We start from the raw sequence: 27,102 nt of genomic DNA, 5'->3' as shown, positions 1-27,102 counted from the left end.
AATCTTATGGTTCTCCTTTTAAAATTTGACTACTGAAAACGAAATACTGCAATGAAAGACTTTTATAACAGCATGTGTCTAGATACAGAAATAAAGCCATGCATACTGGAAGAGGGGCAGTTATGTTCTACATGAGCTTTAATCACTGTGTCTTGGAACACTACTCACAATGTAGAATACTTTGTCACCTAAGCTGATGAAGGCTTATGGGTAATGCCAGTTGTTTATAATTATCACTGGTGTTAAGATTTTCAGCACAAGGTGGAAGATAGCCATACAAAGAGTGGTTGTGTAAGATCAATGTGGGGAATCTGGAAATGGCACAGCATCCAAATCCAGGCATTAGTGTCATAGTCTTGGGTATTGGAATGAGAAAATTATTTTAAATCCTCAGCAGGTGTAGACACTTCAGCAGAGGGCTTGGAGTTTTCAGTCTAGTGCTGACACCTTCCTTTTGGTTGCTTTAGTCTTAGGCCCAATGCATGCTTCTGTATTTTGCTTACACCATGTTATGGCCTGCCTCTCTTTGAATTCTTGCAATATCAGTGCCCATAGTCCACTGTGTGATGCCACAACCAGCATGGCCAAACTAGTAGGCTCCAGTGAGGGACAAAGGTGGATGAGAAAAATAAACACACACACACACACACACACACACACACACGATTTTCTAGGCTTTGGATTATCTGTTGAGTATGATGATCCTGGGTTTCAGTCAGGAAGTCTAGGAATGTCATTTAAGTGGAAGTGGTTCCCCTTAAGAGAAGCTGCAAGTATTTATTCATTCAGCCACCCAATAAGTAGTTTTTGAAGACTTATCATGTGCCAGGCACTGTGATGGGTCCTGGAAATATGGAATTAAGCAAAACAAATAAAAATACACATCTTCATGGAGCCAAAATCCACTTGTGACAGGAAGCTAATAAACGTAGAGGGTGGAAAAAGCCATGCAAGTGAATGGAGAGGATAAATATGTGGTTGCAGTTTTATATCAGTCTCACACATGGCATGACTGACAATCACTTGTAAGCTTTCTGATTTCAGAAGTTAAAGCAATGCATTTTTAAATTTTTACTTTCTAAAAATTTTCCTTAGTTAAGGAATCAGAATGATTTTATAGTACTCCCCCTAACCTGTGGGTGATATGTTCTAAGACCCCAAGTGAAAACCTCTGTATATAGGCTGGGTTTTTCCATGTACATTAATATTTATGATAGTTTAATTTATAGATTAGTCACAGTAAACGAGTAATAATAACAAGTAAAATAATAATAATAATAATAATAATCCACTTTAATAGTTTGCACTTTGGGGCCATTAATGGTTACTTGAACACAAGCATCTGCAATACCAATTCTGTAGTGGATATGGTTACTGAGTGATTAATGGGTAGGTGGCCCATGCAGCATGGGTATGCTATGCAAAGGAATACTTCGTGATCTGGGCTTGACGGAAGGAGATGGTGAGATTTCATCACACTAGTCAGAGTGCAGCATGACTTAAAACTTGTGAATTGTTTATTTCTGGAATTTCCTATTAATATGTTCAAGTTTTATTTAACCAGTGAGCACTGAAACTGTGGATGCGGGGACTACTGTAGTAAGAAAAACAGTGGAACAGAACCTGGGAGACCTGTATTCCTCCTGAAATTCTTTAACTGGGAGACTGTGTTTATCTTAGCAGGTCCAGATGGTGACATCTCTCCTCTTCTGTAAGGTAGAATGTAGGCTGAGATGGTTTCCAGAGAGAACTTTTGGTCCAATTATGTGACTAGAGATTCTTGATATCAAACATAAAAACCAAATCTTCCTTTTCTTTTGTAGGTTTGTGTGGTATATTCCCAGGAGCCAAAGTGGTGGTGCAGGGCAGCCTCTCTCTTCTCCACCTTCCTTTCTGCAAAGGGCATATGGGTTCGGGCACTTTGCTTTGCATCTCCTGGAGCCTTCACCAGCTGTTGCATTCCCTCTGTTTGCTCCTGTGATGGAGCAAGTCCTTTAGGGAAGGGTGGCTGCAAGAAAGACAGTAACAGGAAGTAGAGAGGAACACTTATCTCCCCAGAAGGGTAGGTTGCTGGTCCGGCCTCAGGATGCAGAGATCAGATTGTGTGCTCAAGTGTGTGTTCCTTATTCTCCTGCTTATCAGAGTGGCTTAAGGTGGAGAGAGATCATAATGAGCTGGTAACTGGGTGGTGACTGGGTAGTCTTCACTGACTCTGGGGCCACATGTCACATTTACTAGAAAACATGAGCAACAAGTCAGTCTCAGCCTTTTGTGATAATGTTTCTAGTTTCCTTCTCAGAGTAAGAGATTGTCAGTTTAATAAATAACTCTGAGTACTCTTCTTCTACTGAAGGAGGAGTGATACCAAGTAAACTTCAGTTGCAATAGGAGGGGTCTCCTGAATAGAAAGAACAATGTGACAGCAGGAATTTCCAGACATTGGGGATTTATAGGTACTTAAGGAAAAAGTAGATCCTTCTCCAGCTTGTAATTCTGCATGTTTATAACCACAATTGTTATCAAAATAACTTGTTTTGAGCTCTTGGGGACTTTCTTTTTGTATTTGGTATTTTGATCTAGGTTTATTTAGACAGGAGAATAAGATGATGAAATCGGTCAACCACCTTTTCCTAAACTTTATGAAACAAAAGATGATGTACATACAGGCATGATAAGGATCCAGGGAAGAGACCAGTTCACATTGAAATAATCTGGTAAAGTGGGATGTCATTTGCCTTAATCTGAAGAAAAGCATTGTACTTTTTTGGTACTGGTTTTGTTTTGTAATATTGAACCCATGCATGCTATCCTCAGCCTCATGCATGCACTCTATCACTGAGCTGCATACCTACCCCCAGCCTGATATTGAACTTATTATCCAATCTCAGTATTTTACTTCTTTGTGCAAAATTGGCAAATACTAATTATTGCAAAATCTATCTATTTACAGAAACTTTCATGTAATTCTGGTCTTATACTGATGTTGATATTTAAAGATCATAAATAGAATTTCTTCACAGATTTGTTCATTATGTCTCAACCACCAAATCCTCACTGAAACACTTTTTTTTTTCTTAAATTTTTGGGCTTCTTTGTTGAAATTTTCATACCAACATATGCTCACCATCAATTGTATATTTGTGCTTTTTACATAAAAATAAAGATTTTTTGTCACTTTTCAAGAAAGAGCTTTTGCCTTGCCTGTAGTAGTGCCATTAGAAACAATTATTTGTATGTGTTTTGTTTTACATTAAGCATAATAATTATATAGGTATATTTTAAATGACTATATCATGCACAATTTTTATTTGTAATGGAACTATCTCTGTTTCACTTTTAAGCAGCTGGGTTGCTCTAGAATCTTTTATGCAGCTTCACTATAGAGGAAAATAATTCAGACAGTATTGCACATAACTATTCTGTGAAGACAATGCTGAAATTGTGTAAGTACAGCTTCTTCAATAGTTTGAATCATTAAAAAAAGTCTTAAGTGTTTATTTGAAATCTGTTCCTTGGCTGAAATGCTAAGAAATTTGGAGGTCTCTGTTCTGCAAGAAGTGGCTTCTGAGTCACTGCCAAATCTGGCTGTGCAGCGGAGTCCCCTGGGCAGCCCCATCTCCAGAGGCTTAAGTTGGGATTGGGGAATGAAGAGAAGGTCTATGTTGCTTGCCCTTTCTAGTATTTTTTAACTTATAAAAATTAAGAAGTTATCTATAAAGAAAATATACAACAGAATCATGGCCATGAAAGGTTTATTAACCAGGCATGGTAATGCATGCCTGTTGTTCCAGCTGCTTGGGAGGCTGAGGTAAAAGGATCAGTTGAGCCCAGGAGTTCAAGGCCAGCCTGGGCAACATAGGCCCTGTTACAATTAAGCAAAAACCAAATATTTACGGCATTCCTCTCCAGACCTGTGCCCTCCCTCCTATGAGGACTTGTGGTCTATTAAACATCTCAGCAAAAAGATTTATAATTTTTTTATAGATCAATAAAATTTTTTAATGTATTATAAATTTGCTGTAGCTGTTATGAAGACAATGTTTTTACCTATGCATTTTTTTCCTAACTGGTTGTGATACATAAAAAACATACATAAAAACATTTATTTCTATATGTTTATTTCTTATTCAGATACTTATTAGTGCTTCTGTTTATCACTTGCTTGCTGACTGAAAATTTCCAGGCCTGCCTAGAGCCCACAGGTCCCTCATATTAATGTTTTAATTTCTGTGATTGGCTAGCTTACATGACGATCAGCAAGTTACTAAGTTGTAGGTTTTGTGCTTATATTCTTCATGGTTGGACCAGAAAGCTGCTGTCCTCCCACAGAGGTTGAGTCTCTGTGGTGGGTGACAGTCCCTGGCCAGGTAAATAAAACTCTCTTTTGATTTGAAATTCATACTTAGTGTGCTTCCTGGAGTAACTCCCCATAACACATCCATTCCAGCAAATGCCACAATTTCATTTTTCTTTATGGCTGAGTAATAAGGAATACATATTTTTGTATTTTTCCAAATTAATTTGTACAGCTTCATACATGTTCTTTTAAAATCCCAACACAATTTCTTTAAAAAGTGAGCACTTTGTGTAAAACTCCAAAGTTCATTTAGACGAGTAAAATTCTAAAAATATCTAAGAAGGAAGAATAACACAAGTTCAGAGTAGACTAGTAGTTATCACAAGCTGCAGAGAGAAGGGAGGAGAGATGGGAAAGTTTGGCAAAAAATAAAATAATAAACATCCAAAAGTGATTTTTAAATGAAGAAACTTCACCAAGTGAAGCAAGGCAATTTATTGAACAAGATTTTTGTTTTAAGAACAATTCACGGGGCTGGAGATGTGGCTCAGCGGTAGCGCGCTCGCCTGGCATGCGTGCGGCCCGGGTTCGATCCTCAGCACCACATACCAACAAAAATGTTGTGTCCGCCGAGAACTAAAAAAAATAAATAAATATTAAAAATTCTCTCTTTCTCTCTCTCTCCCCTCTCTCACTCTCTCTTTAAAAAAAAAAAAAAAAAGAACAATTCACAATCCAGCAGCACAAAAGCAGAAGAATAGGGCCAGAGGATCAGGAGGCATTTACAATCAGAAAAGAGATGCAAGGTTCAAAAACAAAAACTCAACTGGTTACAAAGTCAGCTTTGCAGGTTGCAAATGGTGTTTGTCTCATTGGGTCAGTTCAGACCTCCCTACTCTGTTAAAAAAGAATTCTCTTGGCTTCATTTCAATCCTCTGAATACTAAAATAGATGGCAAATGGAGGTTCATTTCACAGTAGCATTGCGCGTGGGAGGGCCAGAGAAGGAGAATGTGAACACAGAAGACATGGAGCCACACTATCCCTCCAAGACTCTCTGTTTCCACATGGAATTGTAATCAACAATCCAGGACTTTTTGTTTAAGGAAATTAGACCCAGAGGAGCTTCTGAATTAATGTGACCTATCCCCCACTAACCGCCAGTCTTGATGGTTGCAAAAATGTTGCAAAAGTGTCCACGGGTATGCAGAAGACCAGCCTCTAGGGAAAGATGGATTGGGTGCACCTGACTTCATCACACACCTCCGCCCCAGCCAGACCATGCAGCTGTCTAAGCTGTTACATGGTGCTCATGTTGCACCGGGTACTCTGCAGCTGTCTAAGCTGTTACATGGTGCTCATGTTGTACCGGGTACTCTAGGTTAACATTCAGATGGCTTAGAAAATGCAGAGTCACTCCACCCCACCCCTGGAGGCTCAGGGGGCCTTCAGCATCGCCCCCTCCTCCTCGGAGGGAAGGGGTCATTTCCGTGGCAGGCCTGGAGGTCTCTAGACGTGCATAAGGCAGCTGGCCAGGGGGTCGAGGTGCTGAGGACTTCCGTGGCTAGTGAGCACACAGCATGCCCAAGCCTCCTCTCCCAGCCTCTGCAACTGGCTCTGTGCTCAGGTCTACCACCGCGGCCAGCATGGACAGCAGCCAATTGGTGCACTCTGGCTGGCTGAAGAAATCGCCCCCAGAGAAGAAGCTGCGACTCTGTGTGAGTGCAGGCGGGTACTGGGTGCTGGGGAATGGGCGGACAGTAGGTGGGGCCAGTCTCCCTGGAGGGTTTTGGAGGCGAAGTGTGGATTTCCAGGGCGGGGTGCCAGAGTTACCATGGAAGATCAGGCTGAGGTTTCAGCAGGGAGCAGGGTCCAGCCCTCTTGCCCATGCCCTGGTGGTCACCTCCAGTGGTTCACAGCTGCTGTTGGTCCTGTGCTTGGACCATTCAACTTTGTTATTTCAGTATTTTTTCATCCTGTGAGCAGGGCCTTCTAGTTTTATCCTGTTTCCTTTCAGATGTTTCAGCATGAGACTCTGGTGACTTGTCCAAGCTGCTGTGTGTCAGCAGTGTATTTTCTCTTTGTTAAGTGGTATCCTGGTCCATGGATGGACCCATCTCATGGCTTGACCATTGACCCACTCATCTTAGTTCAGGAATCCTATGGCCAAGTACATTGAACACATTCCTTGTGACTGTATTCTCTTTGAGCATAATGCCCTCAAGTCTTGCCTTTTTCTTTAAGGATTGTTTGTTTTTGTTTTATGTTGAGTTTTGAGAATATCTTATATATTCAAAACAGAAGTACTTTGTTCAAAGTGGAGTTTATATTTTTTTTTCTTTTTTTCTTTTAGTGGGGGGTATTGAGAATTGAACCCTAGGGCAATTTACAAATGATTTACATCCCCAGTATATATATTTTTTTAATTTTTAAGTTGGGGTTTCAGGAAGTTGTGGAGGCTGGCCTTGAATTGAGCCTTAGGCCATCCTCCTATCTCAGCCTCCCACATTTTTGGAATGACGGGCATGTTCATTCAGTCTGTAACTTATATTTTTATCCACTGAATCAGGACTTTCACTGAACAGAAGTTTGTTAATGTATTCATCTTCCCTTTTCTAGGTTTCATTTCATTGTCAAATCTGGGAATGTTTTGCTTAACCATAGATTCTAAAGATTTCCCCATTTACTTTAGTTTTGTTTTCATAAATGTCATGGTTTGGGTCTAGAATGTCCCCCAAAGCTCAGGTGGCAGTGCTGAGGTGTTAAGAGATGAAAAGTCTGGATTACAAGGGCCCTGACTTCCACCAGTGGGTTAACCCTCCTAATAGATTTATACCTTGAATGGAGCAGGCTGGTTTATAGCTCATGGTAGAACACCAGCACAGCATGTGTGAGGCCTTCCTTGGTTTCCATCTCCAATACCAACAATAAAACATAAATTAATGACTGGAGTGGAAGTCATGGGAGGTGTTGAAAAGGAGAAGCACGTCAGGTTGTCTGTAGAAAGTGGGTCCCAGGGTGGGGCCTGGAGGACTGTAATGTCCCTTACTGTCTCTCTCTCTCTCTCTGCCTGCTTTCTGGAGGCCAAGAGCTGAGCACCTTTCCTCTTTCATGCTCATTCACCAGGAGGTTTCTGCAGTGGAGTTGGCTGACCACACCCTGACACCATGAGTCAAAATGAACCCTTGCTCCTCAGAGTTGCCCTCCTCAGGTATCTTGGTCACAGTGACAAGGAGCTGACCAACACCCTGTGCCTCTGTGTTGTGTTTTCTCTCAGGTCCGTGGCCCACTTTAATATTTGTGACTTAGGATTGTGACTTAGCTCATTTCCTTTCGGCTAGTGGATGATGTCTGTTGCCCCTGATACCCACTGTGGACCAAGCTGCCTTTCCTTCACTGAATGGCTCTCTTGGCTTTGTGCAGAGTTGTCTGGCACATTTCTCTGGCTCTCCTGGTGCTCTTTTTCAGTCTATTGACCCTGTCTCTCTACCTCTGGTTGGTGTTTATGACTGTGGAGATGGGATGAGTCTGGAAGTCTGGTGGACCAACTCCTCAGCTTATTCTTGTTTTTAAACTATTTTAGCTGCTGTCATTCTTGTGCCTTATCAATACAAAGTTGGCAGTGATGTTGTTTTTGTCCAAAAAGTCTTGATGTGATTTCCATAGGGATTTCTTTGCTCCATGTTTCCTGGTCCTAAGTTTTTCCTACATCAAATGGTGTGGTGGCTTTTGCCTTAATCATTAAACCAGAGTCATAAGACCTGTGGAGAGGAGTGGCTGTTATGTCAACATTCACTTCTGTTTGTTGGGTGCTTTCTTCCTACGAGTCCCTCCTCTCATCAGTCCTTTCTGGACAGAGACTTTTTCTGACCCTTCCATGGGGCAGGTTTGCTGGTGGCAAGTCATCTGTTTGCCCTCACTGGGAAATGTCTCCCTTACCTCTTTATTCTGAAGAGTATTGCCAATGGATGGGGAATATGAGAGCTCTTATCTTTTTGAAATTGAAAAATGTTTGCCAGTTTCCTTTGGTATTCATCTTTGTGATGCAAAGTTCATTGTCCTTCAAAGGACTGGTAGTGTAGAAAATGTTTTTCCTGTGAAGAGGACTAGAGAAATTGAGCAACAGCTGGAGAGGACCATTCCATCATGTCAAGCCTGTGTTGTTTTTCTAGGAGAGGAGAGGTTTGGTGCCATGAGCAGACTGCAGGTTCCACACTCCCTCGTCTTAACTTAGAGACCCAGGAAAATGTGGAAGCCCTTGGCATGGTGGGTGGTGACCACAACTGGAATCCCAGTAGTTCAGAAGGCAGGAGGAATACCAACCCCAGGACAGCCTGAGCAACTGAGGGAGACCTTGTTCAAAATCAATTTTAGGACAAAAACCTTTGAAATAATGAGTGAATTTCTTACTTGTTTTTACTCCTTCCTGGTGGGATTCAGGCCTGGAGGAGACGCTGGTTCGTCCTCAGGAACAGCCAGGAAGGCAGTGACCCAGCTGTCCTGGAATACTACAAGCACGACCGGTCCAAGAAGCCCTTGCGGGTCATCAACCTGGACCTCTGTGAGCAGGTGCATGCCTACGTGACCTTTCAGGAGAAGGGGCTGCCAGGTGGCTTTGTGTTCGACATTCAGACCAGGGATCGCACCTTTTACCTTGTGGCACAGACAAATGAGGACCTGCGTAAGTGGGTGCAGAGCATCTGCCAGGTCTGCGGCTTCCAGCGGCTGGTGCAGAGCAAAGGTACAGAGAAACTGGCCTTCTCTGGAGGCTGAGATGGCCCTTATGTTCCCAGAAAATGAACTCGGGTCCAATGGGCCTCTGAGCCATATGCCCAGCCCTATTTTGTATTTTATTTAGAGAATATACTGTAGGAATATACTAAAAATAACAAGAATTTTACATTTTGAAATGTTGGTATTTATGGCATGTGAATTACATATAATTTTTTTAAAGAATTTCTTCAGGTTACTGAACACCAACCTTTTCAGGACATGGAACCAACTGGGTGGACTATGCCCTGAGCAGGAAGATCTTCAACTCTGCAAAAATGCAGAGTTAGGTAGTGAAGAGGTACAAGGGCTGCAGTCATGCCAGTCCTTCTTGCTGTAGTTCTGAGGTCCTGTGAGTTTTGAAAGGAGGGAACTGTGTTTTCATATTATACCAGGCCTTAGAACGTGGGTGGGCAGTGGGCCTGGGGTCAAGTGCTCTCATCTTCCTTGGGATGCATCAGGAGTCCATTTCCTCTATCACTTCATGAAGAGTAGCTCAGCTTTTCAGTCAGTTTTAAATTGCCTTGTGTGACCTGTGTGGTGGGAAGCTCCTTGGTTCTCCATGCATGTCTTCCACCATGTTGTATCTGATGCTGCTGCAGATCTGCTCAGCTGACTCCAAAGTCAGTTGATTTGGGGACATGTTGGTGTAGGGACAGGTGTCAAGCCACACAGTGTTGGTGAGTTCATTGCCAGGGCAGGGACCCTGGCTTGGGTACCAAGGGCTCAGTGAGGTGAGGTTTTGCACCATCAGGAAGATTGGTAATGGAACGATTGAGTAGTTGGTCAGTATCATGGTCTTCTACAGAGCGTGTTCCCTTGGGCCCTTGGATTCCTGCTCACGAGGGGATGTTCTGTTAGCTAGCTGCAGGTTCAGATACTCCATGGAGGACATGAGTGGCATGTGAGGACTTCAGAACTCTGAGGTGTTTCCTGAAGAGAGCAGGTGATATGTCCTCCTTCTCAGAGGAGAGTCTAGTGTGTTGACCTTGAGCAGCTTTTTTTGTGATGCTGGAGATTGAACCTAGAGCCTGGTGGATGTGAGGCAAGTCATCTACCAACTGAGCTATATGCCCAGCCCAGCAGCTTTCTTAAAAAGTGCCCAGTGGCTACAAATCCTTCCACCGTGTCACCCCTCATGTTTCCCAGCTGGGAGTTGTGAAGGAGCAAGGAGTCAGCATCTGACCTCGGTTCATGGGAGAGCCCGTTTGATTAATGTTTCTGACACGAGTTTCTGGTTTTCTATTGAGGAAGCTGTACTTACTCACTGTCTGACTCTGAACCTTTGCAGAGCTGACGATCTTTCTACTGGCCTGGGCTGTGTGTTCATAGGCACCCCACTTCCATTGCCTCAGACTCACTTGAGGAGCCCCCTTGCCCGGCTGGGCCTGTCGAGAGCCTTCCAACATCTTTTCTCTGGATCCACCCCTGTGGTTGGTGAGGAGAAGCCCACACTCACACCATCCCTCCACGGTCACAGAAGGATGTGACGGCAGCTCTGCCTGGAGCTTCTCCCTGAAACCAGAGACATGATATAAGTCCAGCTCACAGGTCATAACTCACAGGTTCTAGAGCTAGCCAGGACTGACTCCAGGACGTATCTCTGGGTGACAGTGGGATTCTGCCTCAGCCAGGTAGGATATAAGTTGTGAACCTGACTTCTGCCAGAACCATTCCTGAGGGCATCAGCCCCTTTGTACTGGAAGCTCCCCCTGAAACCTTCCACCAGGTCCTGCCCTGACCCTGGCTCCCTCCTCACTGACCCATTTGGCTCAGCATTCTGAGGTGAACCTGCTGAAATTCACATCACCTCCCCGATAATAGGAGCAAGTCTTTGACAGAGGTTCTGACTCTTTCTGTCAATTGGATCAAATGCTCTCTGCTCTCACCCAGTGCTTCAGGCATGCATCATGGGGTCTTTAGAGTCTCTAGTTGGTATTCCTGAAAGATGGTTCTGTGGAGGAAGAGATCCTGCATCTCTCAATCCCGTGAGACACTTCTGCAAGGTCCCAGCAGACACACCCTGGTATCATTCATTCCTTCAGGGAGGCCATCAGGACCCACCACGACACTTGTTTCACTGAAAAGATTTTTGTGGAGTTTGGGATCTTTTTTTCTTTACAAAAATTTTGTCTTGAGGCTGGAGTTGTAGCTTAGTGGTAGAGCACTGGCCTAGCATGTGTGAGGCCCTGGGTTCAATTCTTAGCACTTCACATAAATAAATGAATAGAGTAAAGGTCCATCAACATCTAAAAAAAATTAAAACAATTTGTCCATTCTGTTTTGAGGTGGTCTCTTCAGGTTTCACCTAGGCTGGCCTGAGCTTCTGGACTTCATCCTCCTTCCACCTTAGCCTCTTGAGTGCTCAGACAAGAAGATGCTCCTCCTCACTCAGCCACCTCTTTTTAACCCTTCGAGCCAACCCTGTGTTTTTATTTCCTTTGCCACTTTCCAGTTCCTCATATAACCCACAAAAAAAACACCCAAGATAAAGCCTGCAGGATCAAGATGAGTCCGGGAGGGACACAGTTTGACTTCAGGTAGAGGAAACAATTTCCTGACAGTGCTTCCCTTTGTAAAGAGTCTGGGGATGATGCTCACAGAGGAGAAACAGTTACCATAACAAATATGAAGATTCTGTATCACACGTGGGGTTTGTTTCTGGGATTGTTTTGGAGAGTGCTCTTCTGTCCCTGGGGCGTTGCAGGGATAGGCGGGAGGGACCTAGGTGACATACACAGCAGGGCACGTTCTGTGACCTGGTGGAGGAGGCTGATTAAGCATAGCTGGTATCAATACGGGAGTCCTCCCTGCCCAAGGCTGACCACACACCTTGGGGCTACTTCAGAGCAGAAAGAGATACATGACCAAAGAATCATCATGCTTGCAGGGAGGGCAGGAATATGTGAGGTGAGTCTGGGCGTCACCGTGATACTTAATATCTGTCCTTCTGAGGACACACTTTAGGACATGGCCATCTTCTCACCTCTCCTTATTTATTTATTTTTTTTTGGTACTGGGGATTGAACCCAGGGGTACTCTACCACTGACTCATATCCCCAGTCCTATTTTGTATTTTATTTATAGACAGGGTCTCACTGAACTGCTTAGCACCTATAGGTTTCTGAGGCTGGCTTTGAAACGTGCTCCTCCTGTCTCAGACTGCAAAGACACTGGGATTACAGGCATGTGCCACTGTGCTTGGCCCCACCTGTCCTTACTTTTTATCCACAGACTCCCTGACAAATGATTCCTCCGCCAGTCAGCGCTCCATTCCATCCACAGCTCAGCTGAACCGCTCATGTCAGCAGCACCTCCAAGAAAATAGACGCTCCACCCTGGCACACTGCAGGAAGCCCACGCTGATCACACGCAGCTCCTCTGTGGGGGAGGACGGATGGCCCAGATGGTCCTCCAGAGCCCCACAGGAGTTCCTCCACCAGTACCTCCACCTGGACCAGTGCATGAGCCATGGCCCACAGAGTGCAAGGTAGGGATGAGTGTCAGGGGCTCCTGTGTCCCTGCCTGAGGGCTGTAACATGGGACCAGCATGCTACTGTGACCACACCATCCTAGGGGCACCTTCGCCCCTGCTTTATAGCAGTAGGATGGGAGAAGCATGGTCCTGTGACACACCACCTTAGTGGATCCTGTGCCCTTGCTGTCGAGGGGTAACTTAGGACAAGCATGGTCCCGTGACCACACCAGCCCAAGGGTTCCTGCATGCCTGCTTTATAGCTGTAACATGGGACAAGCATGATCTCATGACTACACCAACCCAGGGGCTCCTGTTCCCCTGCTTTATAGCTGTAACATGGGACAAGCATGATCTCATGACTACACCAACCCAGGGGCTCCTGTTCCCCTGCTTTATAGCTGTAAGATGGGACCAGCATGATCCCATGATCACACCAGCCCAGGGGCTCCTGTTCCCCTGCTTTATAGCTGTAAGATGGGACCAGCATGATCCCATGATCACACCAGCCCAGGGGCTCCTGTTCCCCTGCTTTATAGCAGTAACATGGGACAAGCATGATCTCATGACTACACCAACCCAGGGGCTCCTGTTCCCCTGCTTCATAGCTGTAACATGGGACAAGCATAATCCCATGATCACACCAGCCCAGGGGCTCCTGTGCCCCTGCTTTACAGCAGTAGGATGGGAGAAGCATGGTCCTGTGACACACCACCTTAGGGGATCCTGTGCCCTTGCTGTCGAGGGGTAACTTAGGACAAGCATGGTCCCGTGACCACACCAGCCCAAGGGTTCCTGCATGCCTGCTTTAGAGCTATGAGTTTGATCAAGCATGGTCCTGTGACCACACTGGACCCAGGGCTCCTGTGTCCCTTCTTTAGATCTGTAAGATGTGACAGGCAGGGTCCTGTGACCACACTGGTTCAGGGGCCCCTGTGCTCCTGCCTTAGAGCTATAAGATATGACATGTTTGGTCCTATGACCACATTAGGCCAGGTGCCCCTGTGCCCCTGAAGAAGCTGGAACAAACATGTCCAGTGACCACACCAACCCTGGGCTCCTGTGCTCCTACTTGGCCATTGTAAACCCCAGAGGGAAGACCTCTCTTCAGGTAAGCACACAACAGAATGTCATCTAAATTAACCCTCACAGTTGCTTGGCAGTAGCAAGTGATGATTGGGTCCCTGAAAATGTCCTTTTGTCAAGGATTACAAACACATCAGGGTCTGGAGTTTCAGAACTGAAAACAAAACCTGGCTGTCTTTCCCTATGCTGGTAGGAACCAGTCCTACCATGCTTCTGCTTAGAGCTGTGCCATTTCTTGTAGCGACTGCTATCCACAAGTGCTTCTTAGATTGAAAATGTTTAAATTAAATGAAATTTAAAGTCCAGAGTCTGTCCAGGCAGAATGGCTTATGTCTGTCTTCCCAGAGGCTTAGGAGGCTGAGGTAGGAGGATGGTGAGTTTGAAGCCAGACTTATCAACTTAACAAGGCCTCGATCAACTTAGTGAGATAATGTCTCAAAATAAAACATAAACAAATGGCTGAGGAATGTAGATCTATGTTTAAGCACCCCTGGGTGCTCTCCCTGGTACCAACAAATAACATAAAATGACATAACATGCTACAAAATAAAATGAAATCCTGAGCCTCAGTGGTGACAGCCACACTTAAAGCACTTTGTGCCTCATTTGGCTTGTTCCACCTGCATGGACTCCCCGCCAGGAACAGTCCTCTGTTTTCCAGCCCCAGCTGCCTCTCACAGGCACTGTGCCTGTAGCCTGCACACACTTATATTTCCTTTTATTCCCATTGTTTGAGCAATAAAAGCCATGGAGCTGCTTGGCTCTGCCAAACCTAGTTCTGGTTTGCTCCCAGAGCCAGCAGATCTCAAGTCATGCTCCTTATCAGTTGATTTAGAAATATTTAACTTATGTTACAAAGATTAAGGCAGATGGAGGTGGCTCACTTCATGTCATGTGTGGGAATGTTTTCATACACAATCTTTCTTGAGCCACCAAACCCTGGGCCTTGGTCACATTTCATGGACAGCAGTGTCTAGGGCAGGGCAGGTTCCATTGCAGCATGGCCTCAGGTTGGGGATGCTGGCTGCCAGAGTAGGGGCTACACCTCCTATTTGTCCTCGTTTTACTAGCTGCCAAGCCTGGCCTAGGATCTGAAGTCCTCTGTCCCAGAACCTTGAGTGACTGGATCACGCACACACACCACTGAATTCAGCTTAGACCCCATCTGAGGGTACCTGATCCCCCGGAAAATCCCTGCATCTTCCTTCTGATGGTCCACAGCTCAGCCTCCAGCACTCATGGAGAGAGGGGCTAAGTCCAGGACGAGGGGGCCAGCAAGTCAGGGCCCCTACACTAGGCAGCTCCCTGGTCCTGTGTCGAGGGTCCCTGGGGCTTCTGCCCAGTCATGGTGAGGTCCAGATTCAGGTTCTGTCATTGTCTGTGATCATGTTCACTTTGTCAACTCCTTGACTTCATCTTCAGAATGGGAATAGCGAATGCAAGGCTTTCCCAGGACCATCAAGCAGTCCATGACAGATCAACCCTGTCTCCTGCTGTTCTCAGGCTGTATCCCCTCCCACTAATTGCCAAGGAGGGGAGAGTTCCAGGTTTTAAAATCACGTTTCTATACAAGGTACTTATTTATGCCTTGAAACTAATGTTCATGTCATGCCCCTGAGGATTTGTGGGATGTTCCTTTTGATGCAGGAAGATGGGGGTCCTGAGACCCACCTTCCTGGGAGTGACCGACATCACTGTTGAGCTTGCTGCAGATCCCACCTAGTGCAGAAGGCCGAACACGATGTTGGCACTGCACTGCTCACTCCTGAGACGCTGCTCATGGGTCATAGGGCCGATATGCAGTGTCCCTGCTGGAGCGGGACGTCAGGGTCCTCTCTGTGTCTGCTTCCTCTGTAAACCTCTGTTATCTTTCCAGCTGGAATTCACCTCCTCTCTGGGTTACCCTAGCCAGATTCCTTGAAACAATAGTGAACAAACTCAAGGTCTTGTGCATGCTATGCGAGCATTCTACTGCTGAGCCACACCCCAAGCCTTTTTAAAATTTTAGTTTGGAGAGAGGGTGTCACAGAGTTGCTCAGGCTGGCCTTGAACTTGAGATCTTCCTTCCCAACTCCTTCAGTAGCTTGGAATACTGGTGTGGCCCCTACTCTAGCCAGTTTTGATGATCTTTCAGAGAAATTGAAACTTTCTGCCTGGTATTATGGATTTTATGTTACTGTTACAGCTCTGGGAAGACAGGAACTCAGGACAGATGATAGATGAATGATAGCCATATGGTCCATGCCATCGAAGGAGTGTGGCAGAGGACCTGGACCTACACACAGCTGGGGCAGCATTGCTGGGCCCGAGGACTCAGTCTTTCAGGATTATCAGATGCACTAGCAAACTAGACATTAAAGAGAGTCTTCTAGGTTATAGAGTTAAGACAACACACCAGTAGATGGTTGGTTGGGAAGTTATCTCAGTTTTCAAAACTGTGTGTTCAGTAGAGACACCAGGAATCCCAATCTGTAAGGCTGGGCTGTGATTCTCCTTTTCCAGAACCTAGTGAGGAATCTTCTCTGATGGCAGGGGGCAGATTGCAGGTGGCAAGGGGCACACCTACGTGCATGATAGTCACTAAATATAGTCACCTCCTCTCTGAGTGAAATGTCACAACCTGTGGTGAGACTTCAGGTGGTGAACCACGTGTCACCAGGGGAGGCCCATGAAGAGTGCAGTGTGACCTCAAACAAGCTGCATGTGTAGGAGCAGCAGGAGGTGGCCCCTGCCTGCCATGTGGGTGTTCCTGTCTGTGCTACCCTGGGCTGTCTCCCGGTGCTGCCTTCCTTATGCTCTAGCATAACCATGCAGAGTCTGGTTCTGGACATGATTGTGATTTTGCTCTGATTCTGCTCTTCAAGAGCAAAATAGCCCCCAGGGTCCATTACCAAGCCACACAGCAAAGTCTGGGACAAAGATTAACTGACACACCCAGGCGAGACAGATACCAGACACTCTCCTGCAGAAAGAAAAATGTCCATTCTCCCAAGGATTATGACAACCCAGAGTCCACACAGCAGGCCAGACAGAGCATTCAGGACAGAATCCAGACTTTCTCAACATACAGAGACGCAGTGATATGAAAACAGTTCTTAAAGGAAGGGGCAGAGGCCAACCAGACTCCAGCCCAGACATGGGAGTTGTCAGATGCTGACCCTAAAGCCCTGTTTAACAGCACTCCACATGAGAAAGGAAACACTCCTGAGATTAATGGAAAGATGGAGAGACCCTCCAAAGTCTGTCCTGTGAGAGGACCCTTCAGGTATGTAAAAACAAAGACGTTCTCAGGAGAAAGAGAGCTGAGAGAGATTCCAGGAGATCTGCCTTAAGGGCATGACCAGGGTACTCTTCAGGCAGAAGCAGGGGACAGAAGGAAAGGTGGCCCCAGGAGTGTTCCTGTCACAAGACAGAGAGAGCCCACCTCCTCTAGGTCCTGCAATTCATTTAAGCCATTGTTTTCCACACAGGACACCTATGAAAAGTGAGAAAATATGCATCATTGATGGTCACTTTGAAATAAATGCTGTATCCTTAGAGTTCTCTTCTATTGGTAAAAGTAAGAGGATAATGGTGGCAGCGTTTATATATTCCACGTATTTGGAAAATACATATAAAAGGTAGATACCGCTAGAGGCTGATTGTAATGCACCTGTGTTCATTTCATTGAAATATTCACAAGACTGACAATCCAGGGGACTTAATGGATGAAAACATGTATGAAAAGCAAAATTTATGAATCATTGAGTGAGGCCTCCTCTGGTTTCCTTTCTTGGCTCCCTCACCTTCTGCAGCCACATGAGGCCCCCGTGACACGTTGCCCATTTGTCTCATGTAACTTCGTGTCATGTTCATTTCTTCAGTTCTGGCGATTGAACCTAAAGGTGCTTACCAGTGAGTTCACCCAGCCCCTCTTTTATCATTTTTGATTTGTTCTTCTTATACATTAGAGTAGAATGTATTTTGAAATATATATATGGAGAAGAACCTCGTTCTTCTGGCTGTATATGATGTATAATCACATTGATCATATAATCATGTATGCATATAGGACACCTCTTCTGTATAAATTTTGAGACAGTCTCACTATATTTCTGAGGCTGCATTGAGGTTGCAATCCTCATGCCTAAGCCACCTGAGTCTCTGGGTTTACAAGTAAGACCGCCATGCTTCAGCTTTGGGATCTTCATTTTATGAGAGACTCTATTGGCTCCAAATTTCAAAACTGATTTTCTTTTGGCATGAAAAGAGTTCCATGGTACAGCCTCCTGGCCCCCGTTGATTCTGATGGGCAATCAACATTATTTTGTTCTTAATTCTTTCTCCTTATGAATAACTTTAACTTCTTTATAAAAATAACCTTTGAAAGGCTGCAGTTGTGGCTAAGTGGTCGAATGCTCACCTAGCATGGGTGAGGGACTGGATTTGATCCCCAGCACCACACAAAAATAAGTAAATAAAAATAATGGTAATGTGTCCACCTACAACTAAAAACAATATTAAAAAATAAACTGTGAAAAACACAACATAAGGTTGACCATCGTAAGCCCCCACAGATGTTGGTCTGTGCCTGGGACATAAGGAAGGTAGAGGCCTAGGGAGGCCAGGAAGCCTGGGAACAGAAGTGGCGCTTCCAACCATCAGGGCTCATGTTGACAGGAGACAGCTCGGGCCTGCACACCTGCCTGTCTTCTTACAGCTGGTGGCTACTTCTCTATGTGACCTGAGAGCTGAGGACTTCCACTAGGCAGATGTTCTGTGGGTAGGCCTGAGAGGCCCTGGCCCTCTAGAAACAGCTGCACCTTGGTGTGTTTCTGAGATCTCAGGTGCATCGAGACCCTTGAGGCCTCCAATAGCTGAGAGGTGCTATTGTGAATATTGACTTTCTTTCACACAAACAAAATCCTATTAAGAATCCTAACATAAAGGATGAAAAAAGAGACCTGAAACTCAGAAAGTTATGGTCCAGTTCCCCAAACCCATATTGAAACGAAACTTTTGTGAAGCAGAAGATGTTATGTAGGGGAACCGGGAGGTTCCCAGAGGGTGCTGCCCAGGAAAAGGACTGGAGAATGTGGAGCCTGACAGAGTCTTGCGTCTGTGTTCTTCCTTACCACTTGAGTTTAAAAAATAGTGATCCACACCTTTTCTAACCTGAAGACAGTTCCCAAATGGGAAACTTTGCTATAGATTTTTACATTTTATGGAGAGATATTTACCCCTCCGAATGCCTCTTCATAGACTGTGACTCATGATAGAAACCAGATCCGGGGCTTGGTTCAGACATCTCCTAGTGTACTGAACTCTAGCCTGTGAGCTGGATCCTGTGAACACTTAGAGGTGGCAGTGCTTGCTGGATGCTCTCTGACACCGTATCAGGTTGCTTTCAACCTCTCAATATTTGCCTTCCAGTGTGTCTCCTCCATGTGGTCTAACAGAGCATCCAGGTAGTGTGAGTGGCTAGGGGAAACCTGCTATGGTGCAGGAAAGACTGATCCACAGTGAGCAATCTGGCAGTGTGAGTGGTGTGTGGACACCCTTCTGGGGTGCCAGGATGGCAGTGTGAGGGGTGTATATAGACCTGCTGGGGTGCTGGGAATTCAGCCATAGTGAGCAACCAGGTGTGTCTAGACCTGATGGGGTGCAGGAAGACTGATACTTAGTGAGCAAACAGGCAGTGTGAGGGGTTTCTAAACCTGTTGGGGTACAGGGAAGACAGCCACAGTGACAAAGCAGGAAATGTGCTGGATATGTCTAGACCTGCTGGGGTGCAGGGAACACTGAGCCACAGTGAGCAAGCAGGCAGTGTGTGGGATGTGTCTAGACTTGCTGAGGTGCAGCTAAGACTGTCCCTTTGTGAGCAAGCAGGCAGTGTGTAGGGTGTGCCTAGACCTGCTGGGCTGCAAGGAAGACTGACCCTTAGTGAGCAAGCAGGCAGTGTGAGGGATGTGTCTAAACCTGCTGGGGTGCAGGGAAGACAGTGACAGTGAGCAAGTAGGCAGTGTGATGGGTGTGTCTAGACCTGCTGTGGTGCTGGGAACACTGAGCCACCATGACCAAGCAGGCAGTGCGATTGGGGTGTCGAGACCTGTTGTAGTGCATGGAAGGCAGCCACATTGAACTAAACCTGCTGAGGTGCAGGGAAGACTGACCCTCAGTGACCAAGTAGGCAGTGTGAGGGTCATGTCTAAACTTGCTGAGGTGCAGGGAAGACAGCCACAGTGAGCAAGCAGGCAGTGTGAGGAGCCTTTATAGACCTGCTGGGGTGCAGAGAAGACTGACTGTTAGTGAGCAAGCAGGCAGTGTGAGGGGTGGGTCTAGAACTCATGGGGTGCAGGGAAGACAGCCACAGTGACCAAGCAGTCATTGTGAGGTTTGTATCTAGACCTGCTGGGGTGCAGGGAACACTGAGCCACAGTTGCCAAGCAAGCAGTGTGGGGGGGTGTCTAAAACTGCTGGGATTCAGGGAAGACAGCCACAATGAGCAATCCAGCAGAGTGAAGGGTGTGTCTAGACTTGTTGGTTTGCAGGGAAGAGAGCCACAGTGAGCAAATAGGCAGTGTGAGATGAATGTGGACATCCTTTTGGGGTTCAGTGAAGAGTGACCCTCCGTCAGCAAACAGGCAGTGTGAGGGGCATGGAAACACCTGCTGGGATGCAGAGTAGGGTGACCCAGCTTAGCAAAGGTTCATGGGGTGGTGAGGCAAACACTGGCTGAGTGTCCACACAGTGGAGGCACTGGGGTGCAGTTCAGGAGAACATCCCACATGTTTTGAATCACGGGTTGCCCTGGTATCCTAGGTGGAGAGAGTCACAGATGAGCAATACATGTCCCAGGTAGACGTCAGAGCTGCCAGGCCTCAGCCAGCTTCCTCCAGTCCAAAGGGGTGCGTGGGGCTTTGACACCCCCTGATTCCTTTCTGGAGTCAGTTCTGCCCTTCCCTTCTTCCTCTTTCAGGAGTGACAGCTTCTCTCAAAACTCGAGGACTTCATTCCAGATGAGGAGTGACATGGCCAGCCAGAAGCTTGCCCAGGGCAGTGGGCCCTGTGTTAGCAGGATCTGTGGTCATGGCCAAGACCTCTGTGTCCAGTCCAAGCCTCGGAGGCCAAGCCTGGACTTCAGATGTCTCAGTGGCAGTTTCTCCCAGCACCTGACCTCCAACAGCCACACCACAGGCATTCCCACAGGTCCTGAGAGGCACAGGGAGGATTCGTCCTGCCACACAGCACTCAGAATCACACCACTCTCAGCCTTCCAGATCCTGAAGAAATCCATGATGGAGGGACGCCACAGCACCATGGCAGCAGCTGCTCCAGGCAAACGTGTCATGGCTACGCCAGGCCAATCCCACAACACAAGCCAGGCAGAAAGACCTCAGCAGAGCTGTCCATCGCAGGACCCTGGGGTCAGGAAGAAGGATCGATCCTTGTCTTTGGCTGCCACCAGACCCAGACACAGAGACTTCCCTGCAGTGGACAGCAGCCTCCTTCCACAAGGTCAGTGTCAACCCCAGCTGGGTCAGGGGAGTGGGAGGAAGGACAGGGTACTCTCCGTTTGCTGGCCCTCAGCACCCAGGCCCTAGGAAGACATTTGGGTGACTGATATTTGGGATGCAGGCCTTCCATGCCACCCCAGCTGTTTCTGGGAGAAGTTCCTGGCCCGACTGGTTAACCACAGTGCAGTGTGTCACAGGCTTCCTTGTGGCTCAAATCATAGCATTTCATTCATTTACAAACCAAACCAAAGACTTAAAAGGAAATCTACCTCAGCACAGATTGCAGCCAAACCTGGAAGTACTCATACAACAACATGAGAAACTCAGGGTGATTTCTGAGACACTTACCTCTCTAGGGTGAAGTCTGAACTTCTCTTTGAGGTCCTTCCTTCCCCGGCCACGGGTTTTCCAGGTCTGTGCGCTCCTCATCTTCTTGAGGCAGGAACAGTATCGGGTCCCCCCATTGGCACTCCGCCTGAGAACCTGTGAACCTGCACAGCCTTCTTTCTTCCAACCTGCTGCTTAGGGGAGTTGGGCAGGACAGAGCTTCATCTCCCCTTCATATGAGGCCTGAGGTTAGGACACATACTCAGCATCCTCAGGGGCAGAGATGACTCAACCCCAGGGTCCTGCCATCTGGTTTGGAGCTCTGTGCTCATGCCCCTGGCCTGGAACTGAGGCAGAGGTTTTTGAAAACAAGCTCCTGCCCCCCCAGAATTCACCTCCAGCAGGGAAGGTAAAACACACATATATAAACCTGTGCCCATGTTTCAGTGTGGCTTGTGGGGGATGCACGGGCCTCAACCTGTTGTTGCCCACTGTGCTGGTCGAGCTGGTTAAGCAGGATGGTAGGGTAAGAGGGGAAGTGAATGAGAGAAGGCAGAAATCAAGGGGTCTCTGTAGATTGCAACTGGGGCAATCCCTGTGTTTAGGAGGGACTTCCAAACTCTCTGTTCTGCAGCAGGATGTGTCAGAGGTGAACCATGTGCTGGAGGATCAGGGCCTGTGTCCTCTGGAGGACTAGTAAGACCCAGAGTGACTGAAGGGCATGGGGCAGGTCCATGCAGAACCAGCTGGGGCCACGTGGGTCTGACTCCCTCTGTCACAGCTACCTTCCCTGAGGCCCACAAACACTCCCCACGGGGCATGGAGAGAGCAGGACCCTCTGCTGAGTCCAGGAGCCTTGGAGCCAGCATTCACCAGGTGAGTGGGCTTTGAATGTCTCTGTAGACTGTTTGGACAGGTGTAAGTCCACACCCCAAGAGCTGTCAGTACTCCCCACTGCTGGGAACTCCCTCAGAGGATGCGGCCTGGGCTCATACCTCAGCTCAGGGCCCTGGTCAGTGCACAGTCCCTAGTCTGGAAGGACTGAGGCACGGGCACCTTGACTCATCTGGTGGTCAGAGCAGGAAAGCCTGGGTGGTGCTACCCCCTGAAACAGCCTCATTCACAGAGTCTCAACAAGAATAGGAATGGTGCAGCAGAGGATGAGTCAGTGGAAGGCCCAGATGTGTACCAAGGTGACAACAAGCAGATTGGTGCCTGAGGACTGTGACATGCCTGCTGGTATGGCCCAGGCTGAGACGGCAGCTGAGCTGTTCACCTCCACTGCAGTTTGTGACCTGTGCTGAAGGCTTCTGGGCATGCACCATGGCCCCAAGTCCACCTTTCAGGGACAGGAGTGCCCACAGGATACTTCCCCTGATCAGCTCTGGGAGGCTGGCAGGGCCTGGTGAGGCTGGAGGCACATACAGCCCATGCAGTCTGCAGCCAGAGCTGTCCATGCCCAGTGGGCCTCAGGGCTGGGTGGACCCAGCCACTAGGAGCATTTTACAGGAGACTTTCCCCAGATGCTGGATCCAGGAAGCTGGAAGAGACTTAGACAATTCCCCTATTCCCATTCCCACTTGTCTTCCTGCCTGGTCTCCGCAGGCTCCACAGTGCAGTGTGGCCAACCCAGTGGTGGCTATCTTGACTTGAACACAGATTTTCACCTCCTCCTTGTTTCTTCTGGTCTGTCTTCTCTTCAGCCAGCAGGAGTGGATGTGGGCCATCGGAATCCTGCTGCATCTGAAGATGACTCCCTGCCCAGGAGCACAGGTCCCTTCACACTGCAGGCCATGCAGAGAACAGGTGGGTTCCCAGAACGTCCATGAGCCCAGGAACCCAGGGAGCCTCAGTTTGGCTCTCGTAGCTGCTCACATGAAGCCCTTCCGTCACACAAAGGTCTTGTAAGATCTAGTGAGATCCCACCACCCTATGTTGAGTAGAGCCTCCAGCTGGGCTGGCACGGTAAATCCACTCTTTCCTGTCCCATATCTGGACAATACCCAGGATCTATGGCTTTATTAGGTACCCTATGGATCCTGGACGTGGGGTTGGGACATTGGGTAAATCACTGAACCTCAGTCGTGTTTCTTATCTGTGAAATAGGGAACATGCCTGCCCCTAGGTTTGTGGAAGAACCCCAGTACAGGAACTGGGGCACTGCAGTCAGATATGGCCACTGCATGAGCCAGGAGGAAGGGCTCCAAGCCCCAGGTCTGCAGTTCCTGGTTCTGTAGGCCGAGGGCCACTGACATGGGTCCAGGGGAGGGACAGGAGCAAGAGCACCAGCAGAAAGAGCCGTGAGTCTGGCCAGCAGCCACTCAGTCCCAGTGTGTGGAGCCCCAGCTGCAGGGCCTGTGGAGCCACCTTCCTCCAGAGTTGGTTAGCCAGCCTGCCCAGGAGGGTGGGGAGTGGAACCAGTGACCAGCTCCACTTCAGATGCAGTCTCTTGATTCATTTTATAAAATCATAAGCCTGGGAAGAGAAAACCTGTGGTTAAACCATGTGTTTTATTTTGGATCCTGGACATGTGGGTACCATAGAAAGTAAGAAAAACATATTTGGTGAGAGACAATGAAGTGGTTGAGACCAACAAAGATGGCAGTGGTCCTTGCAGAAGGAGTTATCTGGGCAACATCTCTAGCCATAGCTGCTGTCTGGCTGGCAGGGGGTTGTGTGAAGTAAGGGGGGAGTGACCCTGAGCTAGAGCCTGGCCCTGTTTGGCCTTCACACCACCTCATGGTGGGACAGGTCCAGCCTGTGGTTTCCACAAGGCCCCTGGATTCTCAGCACTGCCTGAGCAGGACCTGAAACCCCCTGTCAATGTCCAATCCCACGTAGGGTCTCAGCTACAATTTGCACCCTGGGCCTGCAGCAAGGAGCACTGGAACCCAGCCCCTGGGCCAAACTCTATGTTATGACATTTTCCTCCCCTGCCAGGTCCCACTGATGAATGGCTCAAGCAACTGGAACTTGGATGGGGACAGACCTGGGGGCCTCATCCCCTCCAGGCAGATCATGGGGTTCCCCTGCCTGGCTCACCACCCCCAACTGTGATTCTGCCCATCCCCTTCTGGACCAACTTAGCCCATTCCACATCTGCTCATCATACACTACTTCTGGGCTCTGGTCATGTTGGCCTCCAAAACCTAGGAAATACCTGCTTCCTGAATGCTGTGCTCCAGTGCTTGAGCAGCACTCGGCCTCTTCGAGACTTCTGTCTACAAAGAAACTTCCGTCCAGAGGTGCCTGGAAGGGGCCAGGACCAGGAACTTACTGAAGCCTTTGCAGATGTGATGGGTGCCCTCTGGCACCCTAACTCCTGTGAAGCTGTGGATCCTACTGAATTCCAAGCTGTTTTCCAGAAATACGTTCCCTCTTTCTCTGGAAACAACCAGCAGGATGCCCACGAGTTCCTGAGACTCCTCATGGAGCGACTACACCTGGAACTCCACAGACCAGGTTGCCGGGCTCCACCAATCTTGGCCAATGATCCAGCTCCCTCTCCGTCTCTCAGAGGAGAGACTCTGCTCAAAGGACCGGAGTTAAGTGATGAGGATCGAGCCGACCTCATGTGGAAGCATTACCTGGAACGAGAGGGTAGCCAGATGGTGGACCTGTTTGCAGGCCAGTTGAAAAGTTGTCGCATGTGCCAGGCCTGTGGGTCTTGCTCCATGACCTTTGAGGTTTTTTTTGATCTGTCCCTGCCCATCCCCCAGGACGGGTTTTCTGGGGAGAAGGTCTCTCTGTGGGATTGTTTCCACCTTTTCACCAAGGAAGAAGAGATAGAGTTGGAGAATACCCCAGTGTGTGACCGATGTGGCCAGAAAACACAGATTACCAAAAAGTTGACAGTACAAAGATTCCCCTCCATCCTCGTTCTCCATCTGAACCGATTCTCCACCTCCCAGGGCACCATCAAGAAGATTTCAGTGGATGTCGACTTCCCCCTGCAGCAGATGAGCCTCGAGGACTTTAGCAGTGACAGAACTGTGAGCCCTGTTTACGAGCTTTATGCCCTGTGCAACCACTCAGGCAGTGTCCACTCTGGCCACTACACAGCCCTGTGCCGAAGCCAGACTGGTTGGCATGTCTATGATGACTCTTGTGTCTCCCCTATAAGTGAAAGTCAAGTGGCATCCAGTGAAGGCTATGTGCTGTTCTACCAGCTAATGTAGGGGCCACCCCAGTGTTGGGACAGCCCCCATAAGCCCTGCCATCTGTGAAACCCTTAAAACACCCTGAAGTCCCAGGGTCCCCATTGACCTGAGCTATCTCTTTTTCTGTATTTTTATTTGGGGAGCAGGGTGGAGTGGATGTGGTTCCCATTTTTATTTTTATTTTTTTTTACTAAAATGTACCTTTCCATCTGGAGGCTCCCTTTTCACCCAGCCCTGTGTACAGAGCTTCCCAGACTTCTGCCCATGTACAGCCCCTATAAACTCTGAAACTTAACTTTTTGTGAATAAATTAAGAAAAAAACATATTTGGGAACCCAAAGAACAATGTGAGGCTGTGCTGTATTTTCCCCATGTGAGGCTGGAGTGCCCATGAAGGCCCCATGAACTTGCTGTGTGTCTGCCTTTGTGTGCTGTTGCTGTTACTGGTCACTGATTTCCTGCTCCTGTTCTAGCAAATTCAGCTGACCTGGATTTGTGTGACAGCATCCCCAGCCAGCCTTTCTCCCAGTCACCCGGGGCCATGTGAGCAGGCATGTTTGGAGGGTTGGTGGGGGGGTGGCATGGTGGGGCTGTGGCTTACCTGAGGGTCAGGAAGGCTGGACAGGAACCACAGCTGCTGTTGGATGAAATACCTCCTGAGGCTGGGTAACCTGGTCTGTGAAAGGGACAGTTGTGACCCAGATCGGATCTTCGTCTGGGATGGAGTAGAGCTCAGGCCAGCTGGAGGTCAGAGCATGGAGCTGAGACGCCTTGTCCTTCCCCGGCAGCTGCACTGAGGTCTTCAGTTCTTCTCAGGACCTGTGCCCCCCCTCCACACACACACACACACACACACACACACACACACACACACACACACAGGATCACCAGCCTGCACCCCGGAGACGGCAAGGGAATGCTCATCCTTGCTGTGAGCCCCCTAGGGCCCAGTCCCGGTGGTTCTGCTCACTGGCCTTAGCCCAGGCTCCCCATCTACTTTGGGGTAGAGTCTGGCTGCAAGTCCTTCCTGAGCACTGAGCACCATCATTAGCTGTGGAGATCTTTATTCCAGGATGAAAATGAGTTACTCAGAAAGGTATTTATCCTTTTCAGTGTTCTTAGTTGAGAATGGGGTAATGCTGACATTAATGAGATTTATTTCTCACCACTGAGTGAAAGAACTTTGTGCACTCTATTTAAGTTACAATAAATCATGACATTCTCCTCCGTAATACGTGAATCAGGGTACAATGACTAGACCTGTGTGAGTGCTGGACACTGTGATCTCTCATCATTCTGATGTTTTTCTTTTCCCAAATTATTTATACATATCTACTGATCAAATACAAAATTGAGGGAGATCCCCAATATGGTTCCAGCATGTCTCTATGCATAAGTCCCCACACTTCTTCACCTATGTGCTACAAATTCTAGTCATTTTCTTGCCCTGCCATCTAAGCCCCAGATCCTCAATCCAGGAGTCAGCCTGGTC

General features: G+C 47.7%; 1 protein-coding gene across 1 annotated transcript; it reads left to right on the top strand.

Annotated features, from left to right (window-relative positions):
• Window positions 1-5,942: 5,942 nt before the first annotated feature.
• LOC144252933 (ubiquitin carboxyl-terminal hydrolase 21-like) lies at window positions 5,943-25,676 on the top strand. Its single transcript, XM_077794957.1, is given in 5 exon segments — window positions 5,943-6,056; window positions 8,737-9,037; window positions 22,232-22,326; window positions 23,154-23,256; window positions 24,391-25,676. Coding segments are annotated over 5 exon segments (1,899 nt in total).
• The last annotated feature ends 1,426 nt before the right edge of the window (window positions 25,677-27,102 follow it).

Source organism: Urocitellus parryii, unplaced genomic scaffold, assembly GCF_045843805.1.
Source record: "Urocitellus parryii isolate mUroPar1 unplaced genomic scaffold, mUroPar1.hap1 Scaffold_674, whole genome shotgun sequence".
NCBI lineage: Eukaryota > Metazoa > Chordata > Mammalia > Rodentia > Sciuridae > Urocitellus > Urocitellus parryii.
This window is presented reverse-complemented; position numbering and strand designations above follow the sequence as displayed.